General features: G+C 37.7%; 3 protein-coding genes and 1 non-coding gene across 4 annotated transcripts; 1 reads left to right on the forward strand and 3 right to left on the reverse strand.

The window, feature by feature from the left end:
* Nucleotides 1–3,925: 3,925 nt before the first annotated feature.
* On the reverse strand, nucleotides 3,926–6,516 carry LOC117490072 (lysophosphatidic acid receptor 6). The gene is made up of 2 exons (XM_034139663.1): nucleotides 6,440–6,516; nucleotides 3,926–5,270 (listed from the first exon to the last, which is right to left on the reverse strand). The coding sequence occupies exons 1-2, from the start codon at nucleotides 6,497–6,499 to the stop codon at nucleotides 4,320–4,322; spliced, it is 1,011 nt and encodes a 336-aa protein (XP_033995554.1). The 5' UTR covers nucleotides 6,500–6,516; the 3' UTR covers nucleotides 3,926–4,319.
* A 1,467-nt stretch (nucleotides 6,517–7,983) lies between these two features.
* Nucleotides 7,984–8,055, forward strand: trnaw-cca. The gene has a single exon. It is a non-coding gene; the product is annotated as a tRNA-Trp (tRNA).
* A 348-nt stretch (nucleotides 8,056–8,403) lies between these two features.
* Nucleotides 8,404–14,094, reverse strand: zgc:172079 (uncharacterized protein LOC563398 homolog). The gene is made up of 5 exons (XM_034139664.1): nucleotides 13,781–14,094; nucleotides 12,170–12,235; nucleotides 11,004–11,155; nucleotides 10,731–10,917; nucleotides 8,404–8,890 (listed from the first exon to the last, which is right to left on the reverse strand). The coding sequence occupies exons 1-5, from the start codon at nucleotides 13,970–13,972 to the stop codon at nucleotides 8,888–8,890; spliced, it is 600 nt and encodes a 199-aa protein (XP_033995555.1). The 5' UTR covers nucleotides 13,973–14,094; the 3' UTR covers nucleotides 8,404–8,887.
* An 8,103-nt stretch (nucleotides 14,095–22,197) lies between these two features.
* mblac1 (metallo-beta-lactamase domain containing 1) lies at nucleotides 22,198–24,626 on the reverse strand. The gene is given in 3 exon segments (XM_034139672.1): nucleotides 22,198–22,811; nucleotides 24,111–24,310; nucleotides 24,313–24,626. Coding segments are annotated over 3 exon segments (630 nt in total). The 5' UTR covers nucleotides 24,503–24,626; the 3' UTR covers nucleotides 22,198–22,571.
* Nucleotides 24,627–25,173: the final 547 nt, after the last annotated feature.

Below are 25,173 nucleotides of genomic sequence, written 5' to 3' on the forward strand. Positions count from 1 at the left end.
TTAACTCAGTGTGGTATAAGGTTTATTTTTAAAGAAGTCACTAGCTCGAAGTGGGGAAGAAATGAAGGTCAAACCCGTTAAATGTTTGAATTATGAAAGTAGAAATGTATAATTTAAGTTAAAGAGAAGTTTAGGCTGAAGAACATCCGGGGTTTTCCTTGATTCCCCTCTCAGGCGCACGCGACCCTGTTACTTAGCATTACCTTACTGTTTAATGTTTCTCTAACTTGACTCACCTTGTTTCAAATATCGTCCACGTGGACTATTTCGTAAAAACCGTAAACAAAGTCCCTCCGTTCTCGCCCTAGCTCCTCCTGAACGTCTCCTGAGCTCCAGCAGCAGCCCGCCGATACAGTCCGTTAACCTCCCCGGCCGTTGGTTCGAGTCCCGGACAGGAACACCAACATCACATCGTGTCCCGGTGGTCACCAAACAAAAGCTCTTCCCCTCTCCGTCTCTTAGCCTAGCCATCGATCATCTGGAAGCTCTACTGGGGGCTTCATCTTCCACCTCCTCCTCCTCATCCCCCATCCATTTCCTCCACTGCCACTTACACGTTAAACCCCCACCCCCGTAGGCTACATTTATGTCTCATCCAGAGGATTTGTTTCCTTTCAAATGTATAAAAGCCTTTGATAAAGGGTGTTCTTTAGAAATGCTTCAACTATGCACTCACCATTAGACTGCAATAAGAATCCTTATAATTTATAAATGTTTAAGAGCTCGTTCAAGTGCTTATTCAGAGCTCAGATTATGCTCGGGCTAGTTTAAGCTTCTTTGTGTATATTAAGCTTCTTTATTTAAGAAGACAATCCAGAAGTTAGTTTGTGCAATTAATGTGTTGTTGAGTGTCGCACCCTGGTCCATGTCGTTTTTTTAATAATACCAGTGGCAGTTCTAGACTAATTGTACTGGGGGGGCCGTGATGGGGCCAATCGTTTAATGAGAGGGGCACATTGATTCAATGCAGTAAAAAGGAGATTTTAACATGTTTTAGTTTTTAAGTCAGTGCGCCTTAAAAAAACCTTTACCATTATTGGTGTTTGATTTAGTAACAGAGTTTGTGTCAATGTCTTTGTTACAATTGTATTTATTTGTTTTAGTTACTTTGGCCCAAGATACAGAACATTAAAAGAAGTTTGGGGTAATAGAAACATTATTTATGCAGCCAACATTTTTTTTTTTAAATGTTTAGTACTTGTCGGGATTTGTTATAGTCACAACATTTGTTTCAGTAATTAAGTTATTCAATTACATTACTGAAAGAAAAAAAATCCCTGTTGACTTTGGCCCAGGATACAGCATAGTACCTTAGCATTTTACATGAATTGCATTATCATAGATTTATACTTTTGGAGCGGGGCCACAGGGGGGTTCAAGCTCCGTGTCACAGTGGCACTGGCCCCTGTTGGCCCCCGGGACCACCCATGAGTAATACAATTTGGAGTCGCAAACCTTAACATTTTCAACACAAAGTGCTTAAAGGGCCATTGTGATTTTTAATGTAGGTATTTTAGGCTATTCATTTGAACCTGATGTCCAATTCCTTCTAAAGCTATAGTCTTTTTTTGGTTCACTCTCAATGCTCTGATAATGCTGTTCTTGACTGCAACAGAAAAAAAAGCTCTAGATAAAAACACAACTTGTCTAATGGAAAGATAATGTTTCTCTGTAACAGCCGGATGTGTAAATAAACTATGATAGTCACCATCCTAACCTGAAAAGAGATGATGTTTTTGTTTTCTTGTTGCTGCTGACCCCAAGTGGTCAAGATCAGTTATTGCAGGTTAAAAGGTCACATGTAATTAACATTTGTAAAGGTCCCATGTCATGGCCATTTCTACTGATCATAATTCCATTGTTGAGGTCTACTAAAATAGATTTATATTGTGCAATTTTCCAAAATCGCATTGGTTTCTCATACAGCATCTCTGTATAGTATGTGTATTCACTCTCTGTCCTAAACGGCTTGTTGGAGCTCCTGCCCCCCCCCCCCCCCCCCCCCCTCCCTATGAGCCCAGTGGCCGTCTGCGAGACAGCGAGACACAGCAAAACCCAGCCCGAAACCAGCCCGAACACACACACACACCCGCAGCCTGGCTGGGAGTTTGTGTGTGTGCTCACACACCGACTCACAGCCTCCTGCCGTCTCAGGGAGGAGCAATCGGTGGAGCTGCAGCTGAGAAAAGATTGAGTGTGTGTGTGTGAGGACGTAACGTAACGGCTCCACGGATTGGTCCATTTGGACCAATGGGTCCATTTGGGCATGGGCACGTCACTGTACCCAGGAAGAAAACAATGGAAAATGAGAAATCTCCAACGAGGCGTTCTGGGGCAGTATAGACAGGTCTTTTCTGTGTTAGAGTTTTACTCGCTACAGGGTGTACTTTGAGGGTTTTTGACTCTGCAGACCGTTTACATGCAGAAAAACCTTCATAACACACAAGGGGACGGGTAATAACCGGAGAAGCATGACATGGGACCTTTAAGTAAACAATTGTATTTCAGCTTTTCATTGCAACACGATTAAACGATGTGTTGTTCAAATAATGTTATTCTCCTCAAATATGACTGTACTGACCAGTTGCTGAAAAACTCTGCTCTAGTCTCTTTAATAGCATGAAACAAAAGCTGTGATTGGTCAGTGTCTCTTGATCTCTGCTGTCAATTTAGAGTTTTAACAATAGCTCATTATCTTAACTGTAGCTATCTTTCTGTCTTTGCAGCCACAAAGGGGCGCTCTTCACAAGTGAACCTAGTTCCTCTAAAAATGCATGCATTTTAATCTGCAATATTTAGGGGAACTTCCAATTGTTGCAGCCACGGCACCTTTATGTCTTGGATTGATAGTATGTGACTTTATTTTATGAGGGTTCTCAGATACACAAGCATACAACACAAACAGGAAACCACAGACATGAACACATGCCTCTGCTTCTCCATACAACCTCTGCCTCTCAGAATCGTGCACAAAAAAAAAGCAGAAGGTAGGGTTTGCTGCAGACAGTCGAGGACTGTTCCTGTCCTTCACTCACGCAATGCTTCACTTCTGTTGCCATCCACAGCCTATGGAGCTCTCAGAATTATGCAGATAAATGTACTCATGAAACCAAATTACTGATACCATCATGATCTGAACAACAACAGTGATTATGACGTCAGACACCCTGTAGGCCTACAAGCTCAACATCTTATAATGTATCTTTTACCAATGTCGACCAAAGATACTGTAAGCATGTCTACTTCCTCCTGCCTGCCTGAGTGGTTTCGGTGATTAATTATTAATATGAAATGACAAGAATGAGAAAGTTGTTGTGCTTTGTGTGTTTAGGTCAATTATGTCCTTCCATAGCTGTTCTAAAATTTTTAAATCAATTATATTTGCTGAATTTCGGTGACTTCGACTCGTTTGCTTTTGTCTTATATTATATTTTGATCCACAAATTACTGGCAATGAAGTTGTTATTTACAGGATGTCACTCATCACTCGCCAGATAGCAGCTTTTAAGATGCCCAAAGCGCATGTGGTTACACCTAACTTACAACACACCATTACAGTAAAGGAGCAATAGTCAAAACTGAAATATAAATCATTCAAGACGTAGGTATATAAGGCCTGTAATAAATATGTCACTTTGTCCGGCTCCCGGTGGAACTGAATGCAGTTTTTTTTTTATGTTTTTAACTTAAAAAACCTGAAGACCAGCACAGACGAGAAGTCGCACGTACTGTTTCTCTTATCTTTTCACATACGTTTTTTTTAACACCTTGCACTTGGTCTTATTTAATGCAGAAATTAAAGAGGTTTTTTATACATCTCATATTAGCTATTTCATATTGCATCTATCATAAAAAAAGTCTATTCTTTTATAATTATCCACTTTATTTAAGTTCAGTTATCCATGGTCAAAGACACACTCACTGATAGATAGCATAGTATTTATTTGATAACCTTAAAAATATGCATAAATAATGCTCCATGATGTATAAAACACAAGCAATAACGGGACAGGGTGAAACACTTAAGGGAATTACATACATTGTCATTCTCTGGGGTTTACATTATGGAAATGATCCCAAAATGTCCTCATTGTTAGGTTAAACGTCAGATTTGATATGTTGCATACAAAAAATGTGAAGGTTGACTTTAATTAAATGTATTGTGTCACACGTCATTATTTAGGTTAGTAAAAATCAATAATATTAACTTTTAAAAATATATTAGATTCCACTAACCTAATTCAGTTATGTGAAATCTGTTGATATAATACATTAATGAATGTCAACGTTTCTGTTTTTCAGTGTGTCTGTTGAGTCCTTTAGCTGTTGGGCATCCTGCTCCTGTTCACATCGGAACTTTGACTATTCAACAAAAACATCCTCCGAACAGTGCCCATGTCCACTTTATTCTTGAAGGTGTCCGTGGTGAAATAGTACGCAACAGGATCCAGCACTGTGTTGAGACACGCCATCATCAGGCTGTAGCGGTATGCAGTACGCAGGGGGCAGGGTATATCATCTTTATACAGAGAGAGGACGGCCAGGATGGTATGGTAAGGGAGGAAGCTGAGCAGGAAAATGAGGAGGCTGGTGGCAATCATCCTCTGGATTTTCCCGCTGTCCACTAAGTTGGTCTGAGCCACAGAGCTACGTTGGACAGCACGGACCAAACCCCATGAGCAGATCAACATGATGACCAGTGGGATCCCAAACCCCACAATCAGGGTTGGAAAAACCACCACCGGGTTTGCAGCGTAAACAGGAAGGCTGTCGAAACATTCCGTGTTGTTAACATAATTGCGCTTGGTAAGATAGATGGGCAGGCTGGCTCCAAAGGTGAGCATCCATATCCCGAGACAAATCCACGGAGCTTTCTTTCTCCCTGCCTGGACTCGAGACGACATAGGGAAGCTGACGGCCATGCAGCGGTCGAAGCAAATGCAAGTGAGGAGAAAGATGCTTCCATACATGTTGGCCTTGAGGACCAAACCGAGGACTTCACAGAGCCGCTGACCAAGGGTAAATCCCAGATGGTAGTAGATCCTCATGGGCAATGTGAGGATGAGCAGAATGTCTGCTATGGCCAGGTGAGTCATGTAGACTATGGTTTGAGATCTGGATTTGGTTTGGCTGAAGAAAAACACCAGTGCTAGGATATTAAAGACCAGGCCAACGGTGGAGATGAAGGAGTACATGCACACGGAGAAGATGCTGAAGTGTTCCGCACAGCTGTTGTTGTAGGCCACGGAGGTGTTGGGGGACATGGTAACCTAATTCACACAAGAGGAAAACCAGTGGTTAGAAACAGTCTAAGTTGTTTTTGACAGTCTCTCTAAAGACACATCTTTAGAAGGAGGTCAAGGTGCAAGCTAATACAACTTTGGTCCCATACTGTTGGTATAAAAACAAATCAAACCCCACCTTTTGTACAATATTTATATCCACATGACACGCATTTAGTAACAGAAAAAGCTAACAAAATGTGGATTTGGACACTACAGTATATCTATGACTTAAGAGGCCGTAGAGTAGAAGGGATAATGTAAATTAGTATGTATACATCACTTTTTGGTTTTCTAACTTTTGTGATTTTTTGGAAATTCAAGTTTAAATTCTGGCATCATCTGGAGTCGTGTTTACGTGGACATGATAAACGTTAGTCCTATGTTCACCATTTTTAGCTCAGTTGTTGGTCCCTACCAACTCTTTGGTTGGTATTTGTTCTCAGTGTAAAGCCGAGCAGAACAGCAGATTCAGGTGGTACATTTCTACAGGTCCATCAACCCTTTCCCATTGTCGTATCATTTTCTTTCAATATATATTACTGTGTCTTTAACAACATGAAAGGCCTACTTTAGTATGACTATAAGAGCTGTTTTAGTGACATGCTTTGGTCAAATTGCTTACCTGCCGGCTCTGTGACGGACGCAGCAAAGCCTTTCTTCTGTGCTTTTAATTAGACTGCGTATGTTCCCTCTAAAGTTAGTTCCCCCTCATAAACCAACACAGATTCAGCTTTTGTTTTAACCTGCTGCTCTTTCTGCTGATTTCATTTGTCTTTTTCTCCAATCAATATCAATTGCACAGATTTTCTACACCGTCACTCCTGGAAGAATCACTGGGAAATATCTTTTCATTTATTTATTGACAATAAAACAAAAATCAGTTTGGTTGTAATAAATGTTTTGGTTGTTCAATCCTTTGAGCGTACACGGTGGTAAGTACAACATATGGTTAATACAAATGTACAAAGTAAGAACGAATGCTTTTTGTTTGTCTTTATTTGCAACCAATACTTCCACCTAGTATATGACTCTTATAATAATGACTCGATCAGCTTTTTACTGTTGTCTAATTGAAAGATGCCGCATTTTGAATGACACATGAAGTACAGTATATTTGATAGTATGTGAAGAAATTAGTAAAAGTGTGACAATACCTGTTTGATGATCAAAAGAGAAGTAGATTCAGATGCAGAGGAGTGTGTGAGTTTCAGCATACTGACACACTGATATCCCTGTGACACTGAGGTGTGTGAGAAGCAGCAGAGGAAGTTGACCAATCTTAAGATCTCGCTTGCGCTGTCTCGCTCTTTGTTGGTTTCTATGTAGGCCTCCACTACATCCTTACTTCAGATATATTTTGGATATGTCCACATTTTGGATATTGTATTTTCCTGTCTTTTAAATTAACATTGATTTATTGGCCGTATCCAGTCCAAACGGAAATATAACAACATGAATAGACCAGAACCACATTGAGCAGTGTCTACACCACCTGTTTATTTGTTAAAATAATATAACATTACGAGAGGATAGAGGACACTGAGAAAACACACAGAATACTGCCTTCTTGAGTACCATTTGTCCTCTGTGGGGGAAATGACACAGGCCTACATTTCAAAACACTATGCATGTAATACACATGGGGTTTAACCAACAGAACACATCCTCTGTCTTTTGCTACTTTGTACTTCTATTTCACTACAATTCAGAGGTAAATGAATGGTGTACTTTTACTCCACTATATTACTTGACTACTTAAATGTTTTGCTACTTTGTACTTCTACTTCCCCACATTTATGTAATACCTTTAGTTACTTTGGAGATTTGGATGAATGTGAAATATAATCAAGTGTTAAATCAGACTTTAGTTCCACCTGGAGTAAATTCACAAGCTACCCTGCAGTATACAAAGTCATTCAAACTAGTTGCACCTTTACCAGCTTTGAGAACACTTTCATGATCAATCATTATAAAACATATCATATTTATTATTCTGAAATGGACCAATCTGCATAATGAGTACTTTTACTTTTGGTACTTTAAGTATATTTTTTTGCCAATAATTGTGTACTTTTACTTGAGTAACATATTGATTGCAGTACTTTTAGAGTATTCCTACTCACTGGTTCTTCTACTTTTACTAAAGTACAAGATCTGAGTACTTCTTCCACTTTCCATTTCATGTAAATGTACTGTACTCTAATGTGGGCCTGCTTTCTGTAAAAAAAAATATTAACCCGATATCAACCAAAAGTGATATGTAATAATAAATAACACTATATCGATTTTAGAAAAAATGTCTACATTTTATAGAATAACATCGAAATGATAAAACCTTTCATTTTTTTGGGTAACACTATGATAATTATAAAAACGACAATGGTCATCCTAACATAATGCATAGTCCATAAACACTTTAACAATGTGACTGATTGACACACTTATATTACCTGGAGCTGTTGGAAAATTGTAATAAATATAACATAAACATTAATGACTGTGTGATTTGATCAATTATATTTGGTCAAACAGGGCCCTCTAGTGGAGAATAAAATACCGTTCATCTACTGTATCACTAGAAATATAGTTTGACATCGTATGTAGCGCTTATTCATTAAAAAGTGAATCGTTTCCCTGACGTAAATGATGGACGGCAGGCAAGATTCATAAACAAAATATTCTGACTCAATCAGTTGTAGACCTCGTGGCGCAACGGTAGCGCGTCTGACTCCAGATCAGAAGGTTGCGTGTTCAAATCACGTCGGGGTCAATCTTTTTAAAGAAAGGTGTTAATTGATTCTTACGAAACACCGTGTAGTTATTATAACGGGTGGTGTCAACAAACAGTAAAAAGTACGTCCCATGTTCAAGGAGCAAATACATGAGACTAATCAATGCCTGCAACAATAGGCTACGTTTCTTATCGCCAAGCTCATATCTGAATGAATAATACTGAACTCCTGTTTGTTTCGGAAGCAGTACTCAAACTATAAGGAGACTTAGCAATATATATCACTTTAGATACAGTCGTTTTTCCAAGTGTGTATATCAATAGTAAACATGTTTTAATATGAGTGTCAAAGTAAGTAAAATCTTTTTTATTTTAGGACATTTAAAGTTAATCTGTAACAATGGAAAATATTTGATAAAATATTAATTTGTTTCATTGTAAAGTGATAATCAAATGCAAACACAACAAGACACAGTTAATCTATAGGTTTAGCTTACTAGAAAACCTGAAGTACCTCCTTTTTATCTTATGTTCAAAGCTTTATTACAAAATATTTTAAAACGTACAATTGTACAGATACAAATATAGCACACATCAGTTTTTCCATCTACAATCAGTATAATATGAGAAAAATAAAATAGGTACAGAAGAAATATTTATTGATCATCCCAGTCATTCCTTTTGAAGAATTAGTAATAAGAATAATGAGGATTTGGACAGATAGGACTGTGTTTATAGAGACATTCAACCCCTATCTCAAACCCCCCCATGATACAGTAGGTTATGATAGTGGTGATGAATTGAGTTGATGAATGTGATGATGATCCCTGTCATTTATTCTTCAAGAGGTCATGGTGTGTCGTGGTTGAGCTTACTGTGGAGAGAAGGCAGAAAGACAGGGTTAGTTTAGACATCTGGAGTTTCAAAAAAAGCATTAATATACAGTCAGACGCTAAAGTAAGGGGATAATCTAATTGTATTATATCTGAAAGAGGAATGGTGGAGAGCGATAATAATTGGGGTTATAAATTAAACAGAATTTATAAATACAAACCACATTTTGAAACAGCGTTGTGTTTTGGGATTTTCAGAACGTCTTGTCTAAGTTAGGTCTTGTAAAATAAAGAAATATTGTGCCAAATCACAACCACGAGAAGACGTTGACTTTACTTAAATGTATTTTGTCCACAGATTACACAAAATTGTATTAGGTTAGTTGAAAGCAATAATATTCTGTTTAAATCAAAAATATTAGGTTCAACCTAATATTATTGCTTTCAACTAACTGAATACAATATGTGTAATGTATTCACAAAATACACTTCATTAGAGTCGTTAAAAAAATGTCAGTGTATTTTAAAAACGTTTTGGCATGCCTTAAGGTCCTTACACACCAAGCCGATTTTCGGCGTCGATAGATGTCGATAGATGTCGGGCCGTCGATGAGTGTCGTGTCGCCCTACTCAGATTGGTGTGTCTTGGTGTGTAATGCACCGTCGTAGGGCTGTGCAATTAATCGTATTTTAATCTCGATTACGATTTTGGCTTGCAACGATTACGAAAACAACGTAATCGAAATAAAAGGATTATTATTTTTATTAAAAAAAATAAAAAATGTAATTATTTTTTTTTTTTATATATTTTTTTTTTGGTTTTTCAGTTGAATTATACTTAAAGTTCAGGGTAATCAACTGTTAAAAACATACTGTTCACATTTTTGTTTCAATAAATGGATGTTTTCAAAGTAAATGGATAATCGTTTTTAATAATCGTGATATCAATTATTGACCAAAATAATCGTGATTAGGATTTTTGCCATAATCGCACAGCCCTACACCGTCGTGTCTTTTCGGCCGTGCCGACACCTTCCGCCGCCGATTCGACATGTTGAATCGGGAGGCTGTCGGCCAAAGAAATCACTCTGATTGGCTGTTCAGCTTAGCGAATCAGTGCATGAGAAGCGAAACGGAAGTGAGGGACCCAAACAAACTATTAAGAAGGCAAATCTGAGATTTCATTTAACTCCAGCTCTCGACACAGGTTCGGGAAAGCCCCATGAGCTTCTCGCTGTAGAGTGAAAATGGAACGCACACGCTATTTGTTGTTTGTTTATATCACGCAGTCTGTTCTTCTTCTCTTGGTCTCGGTCTCGGTCTGTCTTCCGGTTGTTGCCTCTTTTGAATGACAAATACACACTACCGCCGCCTGCTGGTAAGGAGAGTTATTGCCACTCACGCATGCGCAGTTCGCACGTGCTACTTGGCCGTCTGCTGAAGTCTTTGCGGTGTGTTCCAGTGTGAAACATGACCAAGACGCAGGAGACGTGAGGCGACGTTCTGTCGGGACGTGTTCTTTGGTGTCAGTTTGGTGTGTAAGGACCTTTAAAGTCTGGTCACATTGGAGGTGTTTTGTGGCCATCAGTCCATTAGTCTGACAATTTTTATAATATGAACAAATAAAAAAACAACGCAGCACAACTGAAAGTCTGTTAGAGAAACCAAAAGCTAAGCTACTTAAATAAATATGTATTATATGTGCTCTATTTTTCATTTGTATTTGAACGCATCTACTAAGACACCAAGTTCTTAGTAGATGCGTTCAAATACAGACCAGGCTGGGAGAAGGTTTTGGCCTTGTCTTTCAGAACCAGTAGAAATATATTGATCTTATAGTCTAGTTATCATGCTGAACCCTGTAGTGTGCTATGCTCTCACTTCCTTGCCGCCGCAGGTGCCACAGAGACATCCAAAGAGTCCGTTGACCATCTGGATGAGACAGAGGGCGAGTTCGAAGCAGGCCGCCACCAGCAGAGTGGAGAACAGTCCCACGTTGAATTCAACCACATTCTTTGGAACTATGCACCAATCCCACATTGCTTTATCGCCCAGGTAGCTCCCGTTACTGAAGAGGATAACAATTAGAAAAGGTAAATACAAGAAAATGGTACATTAAACTACATTATGTATGGCCATAAAGACTGCCTGTACCTGCTGGCGAAGGGTGTCCCCCATTGAGGAATGGGGCTTAGAAGATTGCTCCAAAGGCATGTTGGCCCATTAGACAGGCCCAGGGCAGCCACACTCAGACTGTAAATGGCCCCCACCGCACCAGCTGCTGCAAAACCAATGGACAGGAACATCTGCATGGAGCACACAGTGGAGTCAGGAAGTGGACACTGAAGATGATTTCACATTGTTGACCCCAGTTTTTTCAGTCAGGTATGATTCATTACTTGCATGTTGCAAAAAAAAGATAATAACAATGAAAAACAAAAATGTCTAACAGTCAAAGGAGGTAACTTGTGGAATAGTCTTGACACTCAAACAACAATATTAAAAAAAGGTAGGTGTATGTCAGTTTTTGGGAATATAAAACATTTATATTTGGAGCTTTCATTCATTTTAAGGGCAACAACTTAATAATATTAATTAAAACATTGCTATGGTATTTCACTATTTTAATATTAATGACTCTGACGATTAATGACGCGATAGAATTACTAACAAAGAATTGCTAACAAAGCACTTATATACTAATAAAGGACTGGCTTATCTAAAGCCAGTTGAGTAGCCCTTGAAATGTTTTAGCTCTATGAAACCTGATGTACTTATATGATTCTGTTTTCTTCTAGTTTGTATCTTGTTGGTCGAATGCACTTATTGTAAGTCGCTTTGGATAAAAGCGTCAGCTAAATGCAATGTAATGTAATGTAATGTAACTCTGATCAATTGTTATGTTTGCATTGGATTTTTTTCAGGTTGAAACAACAAAAATAAACTGAACTTGACATTTCCGAATAAATATATAAGACACTGGTTTGGATTTATTTCACTACTGTAAAAACCAAATTCCAGGGACTTGCTTTAGATAGATAGTCCGTCTCCGTTCTGAACCTAACACCATAATAAATGCACATTTGACAAGTTTCTGGGAAAGAGGGGAGAAGCTGTGTTTTCTGAACACCAGGGGACAGAGTTCTAGCACAGATGGTTAACAAATTGTGGTTTTATCTGAAAATATATGCCGAAAAGTTTCATAATACTGCTTTTTAAGATTGGGATGTTCCAGTTTATGTAACAGTAATTTATCCACGATGAGAGGTACAAACAGATAAGATAACGTTTCAAACAGCGTCCACATAATACACACTTACCCCACAGCGGTTGGCACAGCAGTTTTTAGCGCTGGTCAGGTGAGTGTGGATGGCAGGAACGAGGACCTGATAGAACAGAAGGCATATTTAATTGACAGAAACATTATTACTGAAGGAAGATCGTGAAGGAAAGAAATGTTTCCTAAGTAAACTGTGCATTAGATCTGGACAACAGACCTAAATATACAGTAACTATAAAAAAAATTAAAAGCGAAAAAATAGGAGCACTGAACTGACTTTAAAGAGGCACTCAATTTTGTATTTTGTTTCTATAAGGTTAGGTCCCAAGCCAGATTTAGATTACAAAATGAATTTGCAACATCAGAGCAGCAGAGGCTGAGATATACTCACTTTAAGTCAAAAGTGTGGACCATTTCGGAAAAAGAGGGGATCCTACAATTCCCACAATGCAAAACAACTCTCAAATGGATTAGTCGCGCCGCTCAGCATGGCTTTCGACTTTTTCATAGTGGCCACTTGCGGTATTGCAGTAATAAAGTCCCCTGCAGGCCAAAAAGCATTTTCCCGATAGAACAAAATAATTGTTTGTAAAATTGTCGACAGGAAAGATGAATTACAATTCTTTTATGATTTTTATATTTAATCTAACCGGTAAGTCATTTTAAATGCTGTGAGATTATGACAGTGAAAGTCAACGGTCAAAGCAGAAACACTTTCGGGAGAGCAGGGAAACAAGGAGGTAAACCCGGAAGCTAGGACATTTTGTGGCGTCCGCGCCATCTTGGGGTATGCGGCATCCATTTCCTATTTTGGTGTCAGTTTGTAACAAGGGCTCACTGTTACATGTTCTCCATGTCCAGGATGAGACAACCCTGATGACATCACTATGACATCATCTTCTCCCCTCCCTCCATCTCTTCCGCCCTCTGACATCTCTCCCCTGAACTCTCCACCCTGCCTCCGACCTTTCTCCCCTGCCCCAAATGGTCCTGGACTCTAACCCCCTAGCTCACTTTTCTGCCCATCTCCGCTGCTACTGCACTGAAACTGTACTTTGAACACTTAAATTATATTATTGACATTTTAAACTGTATACCCCGGTTATCTAGGCCCTTTGTTTTGTTTAATGTATACCATGTTTATCTAGGCCCTTTTTGTTTTTTGTTTGATGTATATATGTCACACTGTAGGACTGCGGGAAACGATATTTCGATATTTCTGGATGTACAACATGTAGAATTATTGACAATAAAGCTGACTTTGACTTTGACTTTGACTTTGATCAGGGTTTTGTTCTGATAATGTGCCCCTTTAATTGAATCAAGCCTGTAAAAATGTGATGAGAAAAATGTCACATTTAGATCCCGTCTGTTACCAAAACTATTGTATTATTTATTTCTGTGCTCTTTGTTTAAATGTAAGAAAGTGGTCAATTTTGTGTTTGTTTGACCTTGGCTATGTCTTTAATTGCTTGAGGTCATAGAAACTACAGCATTGGCTTGATGTGAGTGTACTTGAAGTAAGCACAGAGGCTTTCCTTAGTTTTAGTGGCCTAAACTTGACCAATTTAACCAACGAAAAACACAATATTAGTCAAATCATGTCATTTTTGTTATGGACCATTTGGATTTTTGACATCAATGTACTCACCAGGATTCCTCCTCCTATGAGGCCTGCCATGTATTTGACCTCCACCGTGATGCGCTCCTCCCCCTCCCGGTCTTGGGATGCATACGTCGTGTCAAAGTCAGGGAAGAAGAGCATGATGTTGCAGATGATGGACACCGCAGCCAGGATATAGAGCGGGATGGCGATGAACTTAGAACAGGCTCCTGTACACATGATGTCTGCGGGTGTGGGGAGCGCTCAAACAGGTAAAAATTTCTAAAATCCCAACTGATCCTCCGAGCAAAAATCTCACCTCTTTTCCTTTGACACACGAAGTGCAGCTTTGGGCTTCAGAAGTGACAGACTGGGAATGGGTTGTTTGAATATATTTGAGTTTTGGAGGGTGGGGGTATAAAGGGCGGAGCTATAAGAGATAAGCCTGATTATTACTCTTTATGACCAGACTTTATGCCATGGGTGTGGTTTTTTGTGTGTGCATGTTTCCATGAGAGCCATAAAAGCCAAGGCTGTGGTCTACAGCACAACCCTTATAACAGTAAGCAGAGAATATAGAAAATAACAGATTAACGTACATCCAAGTACTTTTTTAGGGAGCATTGGGGCTGCAAAAACTCCTTTTGATTAATGGTATCTACATTTAGGGTTTGTTAAGACTAGGGATAAAGTCAAAACAGTTCATGTTAGAAACGAAAATCTGATCTTCTTAGATAATTGATTCACAATTTCTAAAATCTGATAATTAAATACATTTCTTCCAAATAACCTTGGTATTGCTACTGATGGACGATTACACCAGACACCAAGACAAAGTCGTGTCAAGAATTAGTGTGTGAAATATCACACAAAATAACACTTTTAAGAGGTGTACGAAAAAAGAAAAAAAAACATTTAGACATACTATACTTTCAGAAATGTTTTGTATATTTCTTTATTATTATTTAATTAATTTAGTTATTTAATATGACTTTTTCTGTGAGCTATTTTCAACATAATACAATTAGTGGTTTTTCTGATATTTTCCAAATCACACTTTTAGGGTGTAACTTGGTTTAGATTTTATTTCTTTCTAATTGGAACATTTCTGATAAATTAAAATACAGCTCCTCAAAACCAACCAATTTCATTTATGTAACAGACAACATGTTCATATACATCTTATATACACCTAGCTCTGCTTTCATGAGATGATTTATACTGCCTTTATTAGGAACTGAACTGTAACCAGCCCCTCCCCCCCATGTACCTGTCAATGTTTCACTCTGACACACTGTATGTTGTTCCTTCATTATTATTACTTCTGCATTAATGTGTACTCCGTTTTGCATTTCACCTCTGTAAATGTTTATGGTTCATATAGTGTTGGGTTGTGATCCGAGAGGGAATCATTTATTGAAGGTTTAATGTCTGATGAAGAAGGCCACCGCAGGTTTATGATGCAGCTTGAATAATACCTGAGAGTTTTAACATTATAGTTGACTTGTTCTTCTGTTAATAATTATTTTTTATATTTGTCAGGAAGCTCTCGTTATTCTGATGACGTTCACTTGATTTACTGCCAAGTCACTTTTAATAAAGACACACCAGACACTGAGCCATTGTCCTGCAGAGTCTGTGTTAACATTACTAAAACCACACTGGTGAAGTACTGCATTACAAAAATGTACTTTAAATATTTAAGTATAAAATAAAAAATGTACTTTAATAATTAAAAGTAGAAACATGTTCTCTGTGACTAACTATTGTCACTCGTGAAATAATGTAAACTAGTATTTCACATTTGTAGTTGAATAGGTGGAGCTCATTTTAAACTATTAAATAATGATTATGTTCATTATGGATTATTCTGCTGATAAATAATTTAATTTGATTGTTTGGCATTTTGAGCTGTCAGATAAATGCAGTGAAAAGTAAAAGAAAATAAACAGGTAAATTAATATTTTTTAAATGTTATGTTTAAATCATCTTAAAATCTACATTCATTTCTGATTGCAAATTAAGTTATTCCTTGTGTTTAATGCAGGGGTGGGGAACCTGCGGCCTCCGGGCCGTATACGGACCGCGAGACCATTTGGTACGGCCCTCGAGGTAATTTATAAACACACGCAAAAAATAATAACTAAAGAAATCGAGACCGCAAAAGAATTAAACAAGCGAGTGCCTGTTTTTCCTGTTATTTTTCCTTGTTAATTATAATTTTTTGCGTGTGTTTATAAATTACCAAGTGGAGAAATAACAGAAACGAGGAAGACAAACAGATATGCTGTCATCCTGATCCAGCTGAGACAGAGCCCCCCCCCCCCCCCTCTTCTGTGACTCCATGTACTTCCTAACAGCCGACAATCAATCATTTTCCTTTAACCTTAACATATCAGAGAACTGATCAGAACACTGATTATAGGGAGCATTCAGTGTGTACAAGCTCAGTATGTGTGTGTGTGTGTGTGTGTGTGTGTGTGTGTGTGTGTGTGGTGTGTGTGTGTGTGTGTGTGTGTGTGTGTGTGTGTGTGTGTGTGTGTGTGTGTGTGTGTGTGTGTGTGTGTGTGTTGGGCGATGGGCACCGGGGGTGTCTTTGCCAAAGTGCCTTTGGAAGAAGGGCCACCTAGGCTGAGTGTGGGACAAAAAATAATAAAAAAAGCAGAGACGTAACATGTTTTGAGGCTGCATGGACGTCATATTGGGACACCGGGGAGGTTAGGAGGGGTTAACCTGCCTGGGACTTAGGGTGTGTGTGTGTGTGTGTGTGTGTGTGTGTGTGTGTGTGTGTGTGTGTGTGTGTGTGTGTGTGTGTGTGTGTGTGTGTGTGTGTGTGTGTGTGTGTGTGTGTGTGTGTGTGTGTGTGTGTGTGTGTTATCGGATTACCTTATCAGTGAATTATGGCACCATTCAAATGTGTAGGTGTAGGGAGTGCTGACATGGACTTTAAACAACATCTGTCAGGGATGACACACGCAGGCAGTCGCTTTGGATAAAAGCGTCAGCTAAATGTAATGCATGCACGCACACACGCACACACACACAGCTATGGAGTTTGAGCGTTGAATTTATCTGAATTGTGAGCATCACCAGGTCTCAGTGACTCACGGAGGCCATTGCTTGCTGGGCGTTTTACTGTAGAATTGAAGGTTATTATAGATCATAGTCTGTGTAGTCATTTTGATAGTGATTAGCACACCCATTGATAAGTGTGGAGTGACAGTGATCAGGAGCACTGTTCTATATTTATCTATGTTTCTGTCCTTGGTTTAATCTCATGTCCTCTACCCCAGTGGTTCCCAACCTGGGGGGCGCGACCCCCTTGGGGGGGTGCCAATGATCGCAGGGGGGGCGCCAGGCCTCAGATGATTTGAGGCCAAATATCATATTTAGACTTTTTATTTTATTTATTTTTTATTTATTTTTTTACATATAATTGTAACGCAATACATGATTGTCACTAAAAGCCTTGTCTCTACATTACAATAACATATAAAAAATAATTGATGAATTAATTTGAATACAAATTCAAGTTAGTAGCTATTATAGGCATAACAAGACAGAAATGTATAATTCTTTCTTTAATAGAAATGTTTCTTCTGCCCGTAAAGTGTCCAAACCAGGCTTTTCTGGATAAGCGCATTTTTAAAACATAGTCATTGCCCATGCCGGTTTCAGATTATTTGTCACAGTTGCTCCGATCAGATCGGTCTCCTCCATTTTGTAGATTATTTACGACTTTTGTATCCACATAAACACATTGGCAAAATCCGGCTTACTTTGAGCATGTGTTTTAAACAGTTTAATCCCTTTGTGAATTGTTTCCACTTGCGCCGTCCTTTAATTTCTTCATACAGCGGGAATCCAAATGAATTAATCCTGAGTCCAATAACCATCAAAGTCACTCCAATAGTGCTCCTTGATTACGCTTTCATCCTCCTTTAACAAAATACTTCAGGGGGGGGGCGCAACTTCCAACAGGAGTCATTTGGGGGGGCTCTTGGGAAAAAAGGTTGGGAACCCCTGCTCTACCCAGTCGATGCTGTGACCGTTTTTTCCCCCCCGGGTGTTCCCAAAACCACTCACATCTATGAAGACGTCAAAGATCATGGACCAAGAATCAGCTCACAGGAGCAGACAGATGGAAAACATTTGTAAAATAAGTAAATAACTAACGGATTAGTCAATTGACAGAAAAGGAATTGCTAATAAACTTGTTTTTCATGCTAAAAATTGCAGAAAATGCTGTTTTCAGGTTCTTAATATGAACATTTCCTGCTTTTTGTTGTACTTAATCCCTTTAAACTTAATATATTTGGGTTTGGAGTAATAAGAAAAGATACGAAATGTATAGATATCACCTTGGATGTTGAGAAAGCTGGATGAATTTTCACTATTTTCTGACATTTTGACTAATTGTTAACATAATGAAAATAATCATTTATTTCCATCTGATACAAAATGCCATATTTTAACATTTTACCCCCACCTGTCATCATGTACTTAATATATATTTTGGTCAAGTTGTGACTCATGAGCTAAAACATCTCCACCATGACAACTGCACTGATGAAGACCATGACATGCAGTTGAAAGCTCTGCAACACTAGAAAGCAGAGATTAGGGCTGTGCGATTATGGCAAAAATCATAATCACGATTATTTTGGTCAATAATTGATATCACGATTATTAAATACGATTATTCATTGACTTTGAAAACATCCATTTATTGAACTTTTAAATACAAATAATAATTTGAACAGTATCTTTTTAACTGTTGATTTCCCTGAGCGTATAATTCAACTGAAAAACCACTACAAAAATAAATTAAATAAATGATACATTTATATCTACATTTAAATAAATAATATCAAAATAATAAATACCAATAAACAAGATCAACAAATATTTTGGAGCGCACTTCAACAAGCTACTAAACATATATAAATATGATAAATACAAATACATTTGATCAAATATGTTGCAGTGCACTGTCACAACCTAGCAAAGCTAAATAATCGTTTTTTTCGATTATGTTGTTTTTCGTAATTGTGGCAGGCCAAAATCGTAATTGCGATTAAAATACGATTAATTGCACAGCCCTAGCAGAGATTATTCCGTCATACAACTATTTCCATGATCCTGAAGGAACCTTTCCCACAATAAAAGAGTAAATACGTTTATAATCAACAGACTCTGACGTTCAGGCTTAAATTCATGGTTGCTTATTAACTTATCGAAGGTCTTATGGTCATTAATCTAAATAATAAAGATGAATATTCTTGTTTTATTAAGTTAACCTCAACCCATCTGAATCACAGAGCCTCCATTCTGTCCGTTAGTAATATAGAATTCATGCATCAGATAGGAACAGCAACAAATCTACTTCCTGTTGTATCTTCTACATTTATCTCTGGAAAAGTTCCTTTTACAGAGGTTTATCAGACGCGGTGTTTCCCTAAATGATAGCCAACAAAAGGTGATATACAGAGTGACGGTTGAACTTTATGAGCCTTTATTGCCGATGTCTCTGAGGTAATTATGAGTTTATGGTGATGTTACATAAATACGCCCCGGTTTGTGCCTGGCACTAACACTCTGATGTTATTTTTACACCCGCGTGGCATGACTACAGCCTCAAACACACTAAGACACGCTGTTGTCATAATGTGCAGAGAAGAGGGAAAATAGGAGGGATTCCTCTGGATCAATTCTCCAGCAGAGACTCCTCTCTCCTGAGGAGGAAGATAAGAAACCTGCAGCAGGTCCAGGAAACACAGAGTACAACAATGGGACTGGAAAAAGTCTATTGATTTAATAACAGCCATATAAATATGGCCAATAAGCCAAGGCCATAGAAATAAATCATAAAATAGGTTATGCAAGACGTCTGAACCGTTAAGGATGTGGGGGGTCATGTTAATGGGCTCTTGGTCATCTTAGTAATTCATTATTTTATTGTTACTATTACTACTATTGTTATGTTTTGTCTGTATTTATATATTTCTTATTCACCAGTTTTTTATTTGTATTTGTATTATATTATATACTAATTCTTATATTATTATTGGTTCATTTCATTTACAAGACTCATTTTAGTCATTAATGTATTATTATTATTATTATATATATTTTTGTATTACTTTTTTTCCTGTATTTAGATATTTATTTTTCAGATGTTTTTTTTATTATATTATACACTTTTATTTATTCTTATATTATTAACTCATTTGAGAAATTCATGTATTATTATTAATATTATATATTTTTTGTATTACTTTTTTTCGTGTTTTTAGATATTTCTTTTTGACCTGTTTTTTTATTATATTATACACATTTAGTTATTCTTATATTATTATTGGTTCATTTCATTTACTCGTCATTTAAGTAATTTATTATTATTCTTAATATTATTATTTCTTTGTATTAATTTTTTTCCTGTATTTAGATATTTATTTTTCACATGTTTTTTTTAATTATATTATACACTTTTAGTTATTCTTATATTATTATTGGTTCATTTAATTTACTAGACTACAATACTACAAGCACATTTGCAAAAAATTACAAAAAATGTTGCAAAATGTATGATAAATATTGTGAAATATTTGAGATATTAAAAGCCAGATTAATGTTGTGTGTTGTATATAAATGTGTTTTTTTGTGATAATTTCAACCTGTAAATGTAAATTGAATGGAGTATACCAACAAAACTAGAAATACTATAAATAAAATGAATCATTATTGTTGTTATAAGTGAAAGTGTTCAGCTTTGTCTATTCACTGTGTCAAACGCTGAGAATATATTCTGACTATTACTGTAATACAAAATGAGTGTATTCAATCAAACTGGTGTTCCCATTATTTTTGGCAATACAATGATTGTGATGCGTTCTAACGTTGATGGCAAGAGTAGCGTGACAGGTAACACACCTCCAACCACACGCAGTTCAAAGTGTGTGCGTGTATGTGTGTGTCTTAAATGTGCTTATGGCAGCATATGTGTTCAATTAATATGATTAGATTACATTCAACTTAATTGATTAATATGTTATCAATAAAGATACAAGAAAAAGGAAATATTGTGAAAGAAATGAACAATTACGTCAGAGCGTAATGCTGAAGCACCCCCTAGGATAGCCATAGCACCCCCAAGACATGTATGTGTCTTTTTTTTTTTTGTGTGTGAAATTCATAATTTGAAAAATGATGTGTGTTTCATTCAAACTCTGCTCTGTGTGTGTGTGGTACGAGTCATTTTCTGTGCGTGCGCGAGCGAGAGAGAGAGAGAGCGCGCACCGGTATTGGAGATCGTTGTGGTTAGCATCTGGTGCTAGCTAGCTACGCTAACGGATATAAGGAGCTTTTTCAACAACAAGGTGGAGGGAGAACTCTCTCCTGTCAGACTGAGAGTCTCAGATAACCTCAGCTCAGGTGAGGTAAAGGACTCTCTCAGTGTTTAGATAGTTCACTTTAGTCTAAGTTATCTCATAGGCTCAAAACTGTTCGGTCAGGATTTATGTAAATAAGTATTTCTGAGGCACACGTTAATATGATCATTATAGGTATAAAAAAACAAGAGCATAAATGAAAAACAGGTATGAAATACTATATGACAGTAAAACAAGAACACAGTTTAAACGGGTGTGAGAGAGTGATTTTTAAAATATGCATAAAGAAATAGAAAATCGGTTTACAGTTCTGTTTCATATGGGTGTTGAGAGGTATCCATAGAGCTCTTAATTTTGCTCTCAAAGTACACCACATTGATGCATTTAATTTCAATATTAAAAAAAAAAATCTTGCTTGCCTTCATTGTCAGTCACGGGTACACTGCGTATGTGTATGTGCGTGTGGGGAGTGTTGCAGTAGAACATTCCACTGTAGCACCCGGTACATTAATGGGAAACCCTAAATGTTTGAGCACCCTCTATGAAACGTCAAGCGACGCCACAGCACCCCCAAAAGAACATCTCTGGCGCCGCCACTGCAGCCTAGAGGCAAAGCAGACTGTTGTTCTTCACTTCATCAGTAATGTTTAAGAACAATGTGTACATTTTTGTGTTAGGAAAGGTTAGCTTAGATGTGTCATTTTTTGGACATAAATGTCACAACATTTCAAGAAAAAACCATGGTTTAGTATTCATTTTAATCCATATTCAATGTTAGTATTAACATTGACTTAGTTTGTTGTCGAATTTATGTCTATAAACTAAAATACCTCCAAATAATTTGGGAACATAATTTGGTAAAATCCATTCTTGTGCCTTTCGGCAAGAAAAGCCAAAGGCCCCTTAACCTATTCGGGTGGCCCACGCATCCACCCCCCCCCCCTCAAATAAGAAAATACATGCGAGTTCATGGCTAGCGGACAATGTTTTTGTTGCGGCCCGCCACAAATAAATCAATGTATGGGAAACACTGAAATGCAGTGTGTATGATGCTGTAGAAGTGAAGGCCAGTAGTAAAATGTATTTATTTATTTGGTATTATCCCTCTTTTGATGAAGGAGAAAGAGTCGAGTTTCAGGCAACCAATAAATATATTTATAGTCAAATATTTTCATAGTAAAATATATTTGTTGTCAATGTAATAATCAATGTTGTACCAATATCTGAGATGATATCTATACATGTACAGAGATGTTTACAGTTTACAGGCTGTTGATGTGTAATAAAAAGGAAAAAAGCTGATTATTTTTCCAGGAACGGACAAATAGTACGTAACTTAAAATGTTGGGAGGTAATTATCTCCTTTGCTTTAAAAAAGGATATTGTTTTTCTTCCACGAGTCAAAATGTTGCTGTGATAAAGGTCTGTGGAGCACCAGGGTTGACTCCTCAGTTCCTGAGGACTCTGAAAGGGAGTCCATGTCCGGGTATGATGACATCAGCGGTCTGTAGCGCCTTCTGCCGACTGACCTCCTGCACTGCAGTGTTCACGCTCAGGTCCCGCCAACTGTCCTCGTCTGTGCAGCACTCAAATAAGTCCCCTGCAACCAGCACTGTGCCTGCCGAGGTTCCCGTCACCTGGACGCTGACGTGCTGCTCCGTGTGGCCTGGACTCGGAACTACACACACCTGAGGAGAGAGGAGGCACCGTCAGGGAGGGAAAACATACAGGACAACAGCTCACAGTTTGACTCTTCTTCTATTTTGATTTGATCCATTTTCAAATATAAATCAAAGCACCTATTACATGAATCAACACATATTTATTCCAGCTCCATTGCATTGTATTACTGTCTTTAAATGTCATTGTTGTTTATATATATGTTTAAACACTTTATCATAGTATTATATATATATTTATATCTGTGCATAGTAGATTATTCTATATGTTTTACCTGTTATAACTTTATTGACATTGTTTTAGGTGTATGTCTATTTCTGTTTAAAACATATATGTGTAAATAATAAGCAGAATATCCTTGATGTGTACTGTATGGTTCATTTTATCAGGTATTTTCAGACTAAGTCATGTTAGTTTTAGGCAGTCTCTTCTTTTGTATTTATAGAAACTCTTATTTTGAAAACCTCTGTCATGTTGGTCTCTCTTTGTCAAAGAAATCCATTAACATTTTAGTCAAGTTCACACCATACATTCACAAATTCACTGTTGTTGCCAACATTTAGCTCGTTTTTGACTGTTGTACATACTGTTTGAATTGTATTTTATTAAGATACCTGACAACCAGTGTTGCAATGTAACTAAGTACATGTACTTAAGTACAATTTTGAACTTCACTTGAGTATCTTCATGTTATGCTACTTTATACTTTTACTTTATTACATTTACCATGCATTTTTTTTATTCAGCTGCATTATTGGTAACTAACTGAGTTATTTTGCAGGTATGGATTTTTAATATAGAATATATATCAACCAATAAATCATTATTTATCATTATAAAGCTACCCAGACATGTATCATCATTTAATAATCATCCTCTTTACCAGAGAAACATCATTGAAATCACTGCATTAATACTTATAATCTGATAGGGGCCATACTGGAAAATAAGTACTTTTACCTTTGTACTTGAAGTATATTCTGATCCCAATACTTTTGTACTTTTACTTGAGCACAATTTTGAATGCAGGACTTTTACATCTAATCCTAAGTAAAACATCTGAGTACTTCTTACACCACTGCTGACAAAAACTAGAAATGAGACTACCATTGAAAACTAGCCATCAAGCTAACTCGCTCATTTGTTTGGATGAATGTTCATAAACCACAGGTTGTTTGTCTTTTTTCATGTGTGTTGGTATATTTTAACTGAGTTAAAACAACAACACGTTGCATTTAGACTACTTTCAACTTTAATATCGAGTGTTTCTTGTGAGAATAGACTAATAATAACCTTAAATAACGTACCTGCTCATCAATAGTGTACCCCTGTCCCTCTGCTAGCTGGTTGGGGCGGTACGTGTCTCCATCACTGATGTCATAGCCTACTATCATCACTGCTGCCGGGAAAACGCTGAGGTTTCCCACGTGGTCGGAGTGTCCGTGCGTCCCCACGACCACGTCAATGTCCCCCGGTTCCAGACCCTTCTCCTTCAGTGTGGTCAGGAGAAGTCCCGGTCCCATGGACCCCCGGTGTCCACTAAAACAGTCTTGGGTCCCGTTATGAGGGTGATAGTCCCGTCGGCCCTGAACGTCCCATCAGGCTGAGGGAGACAGTAGCCGACTTTAAGGACGGACACGGAGTACGGCTGACCGGGGAAATGCGTCTGAGACTCGGACAGGGGGACAGTTTGGAACATGGTGTCTGAAACTGACCGCTGACTACTTTAATATGTCAAAGTTGTGATTGCCTGTTCCCCGGCCCCTCACCATGGTGTGTTCATGACAGGGAGAAGCTTGTTAGTCAAGCATCATCACAGCTGCATACCGCCACCTGCTAGACCGGAGTGGGTATAACATGATATTGAAGAAATTATTTTACATAGGACGATGCTCTGATGTCATCACCCTCGCACATTTGTCATATGTTTACAAAAAACGATATATATGTTAACACTTTCTCGTGCTATATTTAGGGTTGATATGTGTTGAATTTACTTTAAAATAGCAGATCACTGTGGCCGGATATAGTTTTTTCGGCTTAGTGAACGTGTGTTGATCACTGATCAACAGAAATGTGATCTATTTAATTGTTATTATCCCTTTATCATCAATTTTATCATGTGACGTTTAAACAATATTTAAAACGTTTTGGCATCATTCTGAAATGAGGGAACGAAACAGAATAAAGACACTCTCAGGCAACAGGCTGGACATTGGGGGTAACTTTAATAAGAGATAAAAACAATAATAAAAAAAACGACTTACTTGGTCTTGTTGTGTTTGTGTGGCTTCTGGCATTTCTCTGAACAAGAACCCACTAACATTATTACTTGAGAAAACACCAGAGCGGATACTTATTTCTCATGAC

The sequence above is a fragment of the Trematomus bernacchii genome, unplaced genomic scaffold, assembly GCF_902827165.1.
Source record: "Trematomus bernacchii unplaced genomic scaffold, fTreBer1.1, whole genome shotgun sequence".
NCBI classification, from domain to species: domain Eukaryota; kingdom Metazoa; phylum Chordata; class Actinopteri; order Perciformes; family Nototheniidae; genus Trematomus; species Trematomus bernacchii.

Bases quoted from the DNA above. Each gene is read 5' to 3' on its own strand.
- zgc:172079 (XM_034139664.1), bottom strand. From the start codon at position 13,972: ATGTGTACAGGAGCCTGTTCTAAGTTCATCGCCATCCCGCTCTATATC. The intron at 11,156-12,169 runs GTAAGTGTGTAT...TGCTCCATGCAG, and splicing joins GCTGTGCCAACCGCTGTGGG to ATGTTCCTGTCCATTGGTTT. The intron at 10,918-11,003 runs GTACAGGCAGTC...TATCCTCTTCAG, and splicing joins GGGACACCCTTCGCCAGCAG to TAACGGGAGCTACCTGGGCG.
- LOC117490072 (XM_034139663.1), bottom strand. From the start codon at position 6,499: ATGCTGAAACTCACACACTCCTCTGCATCTGAATCTACTTCTCTTTTG. The intron at 5,271-6,439 runs GTATTGTCACAC...TGTGTGAATTAG, and splicing joins CTCTTTTGATCATCAAACAG to GTTACCATGTCCCCCAACAC.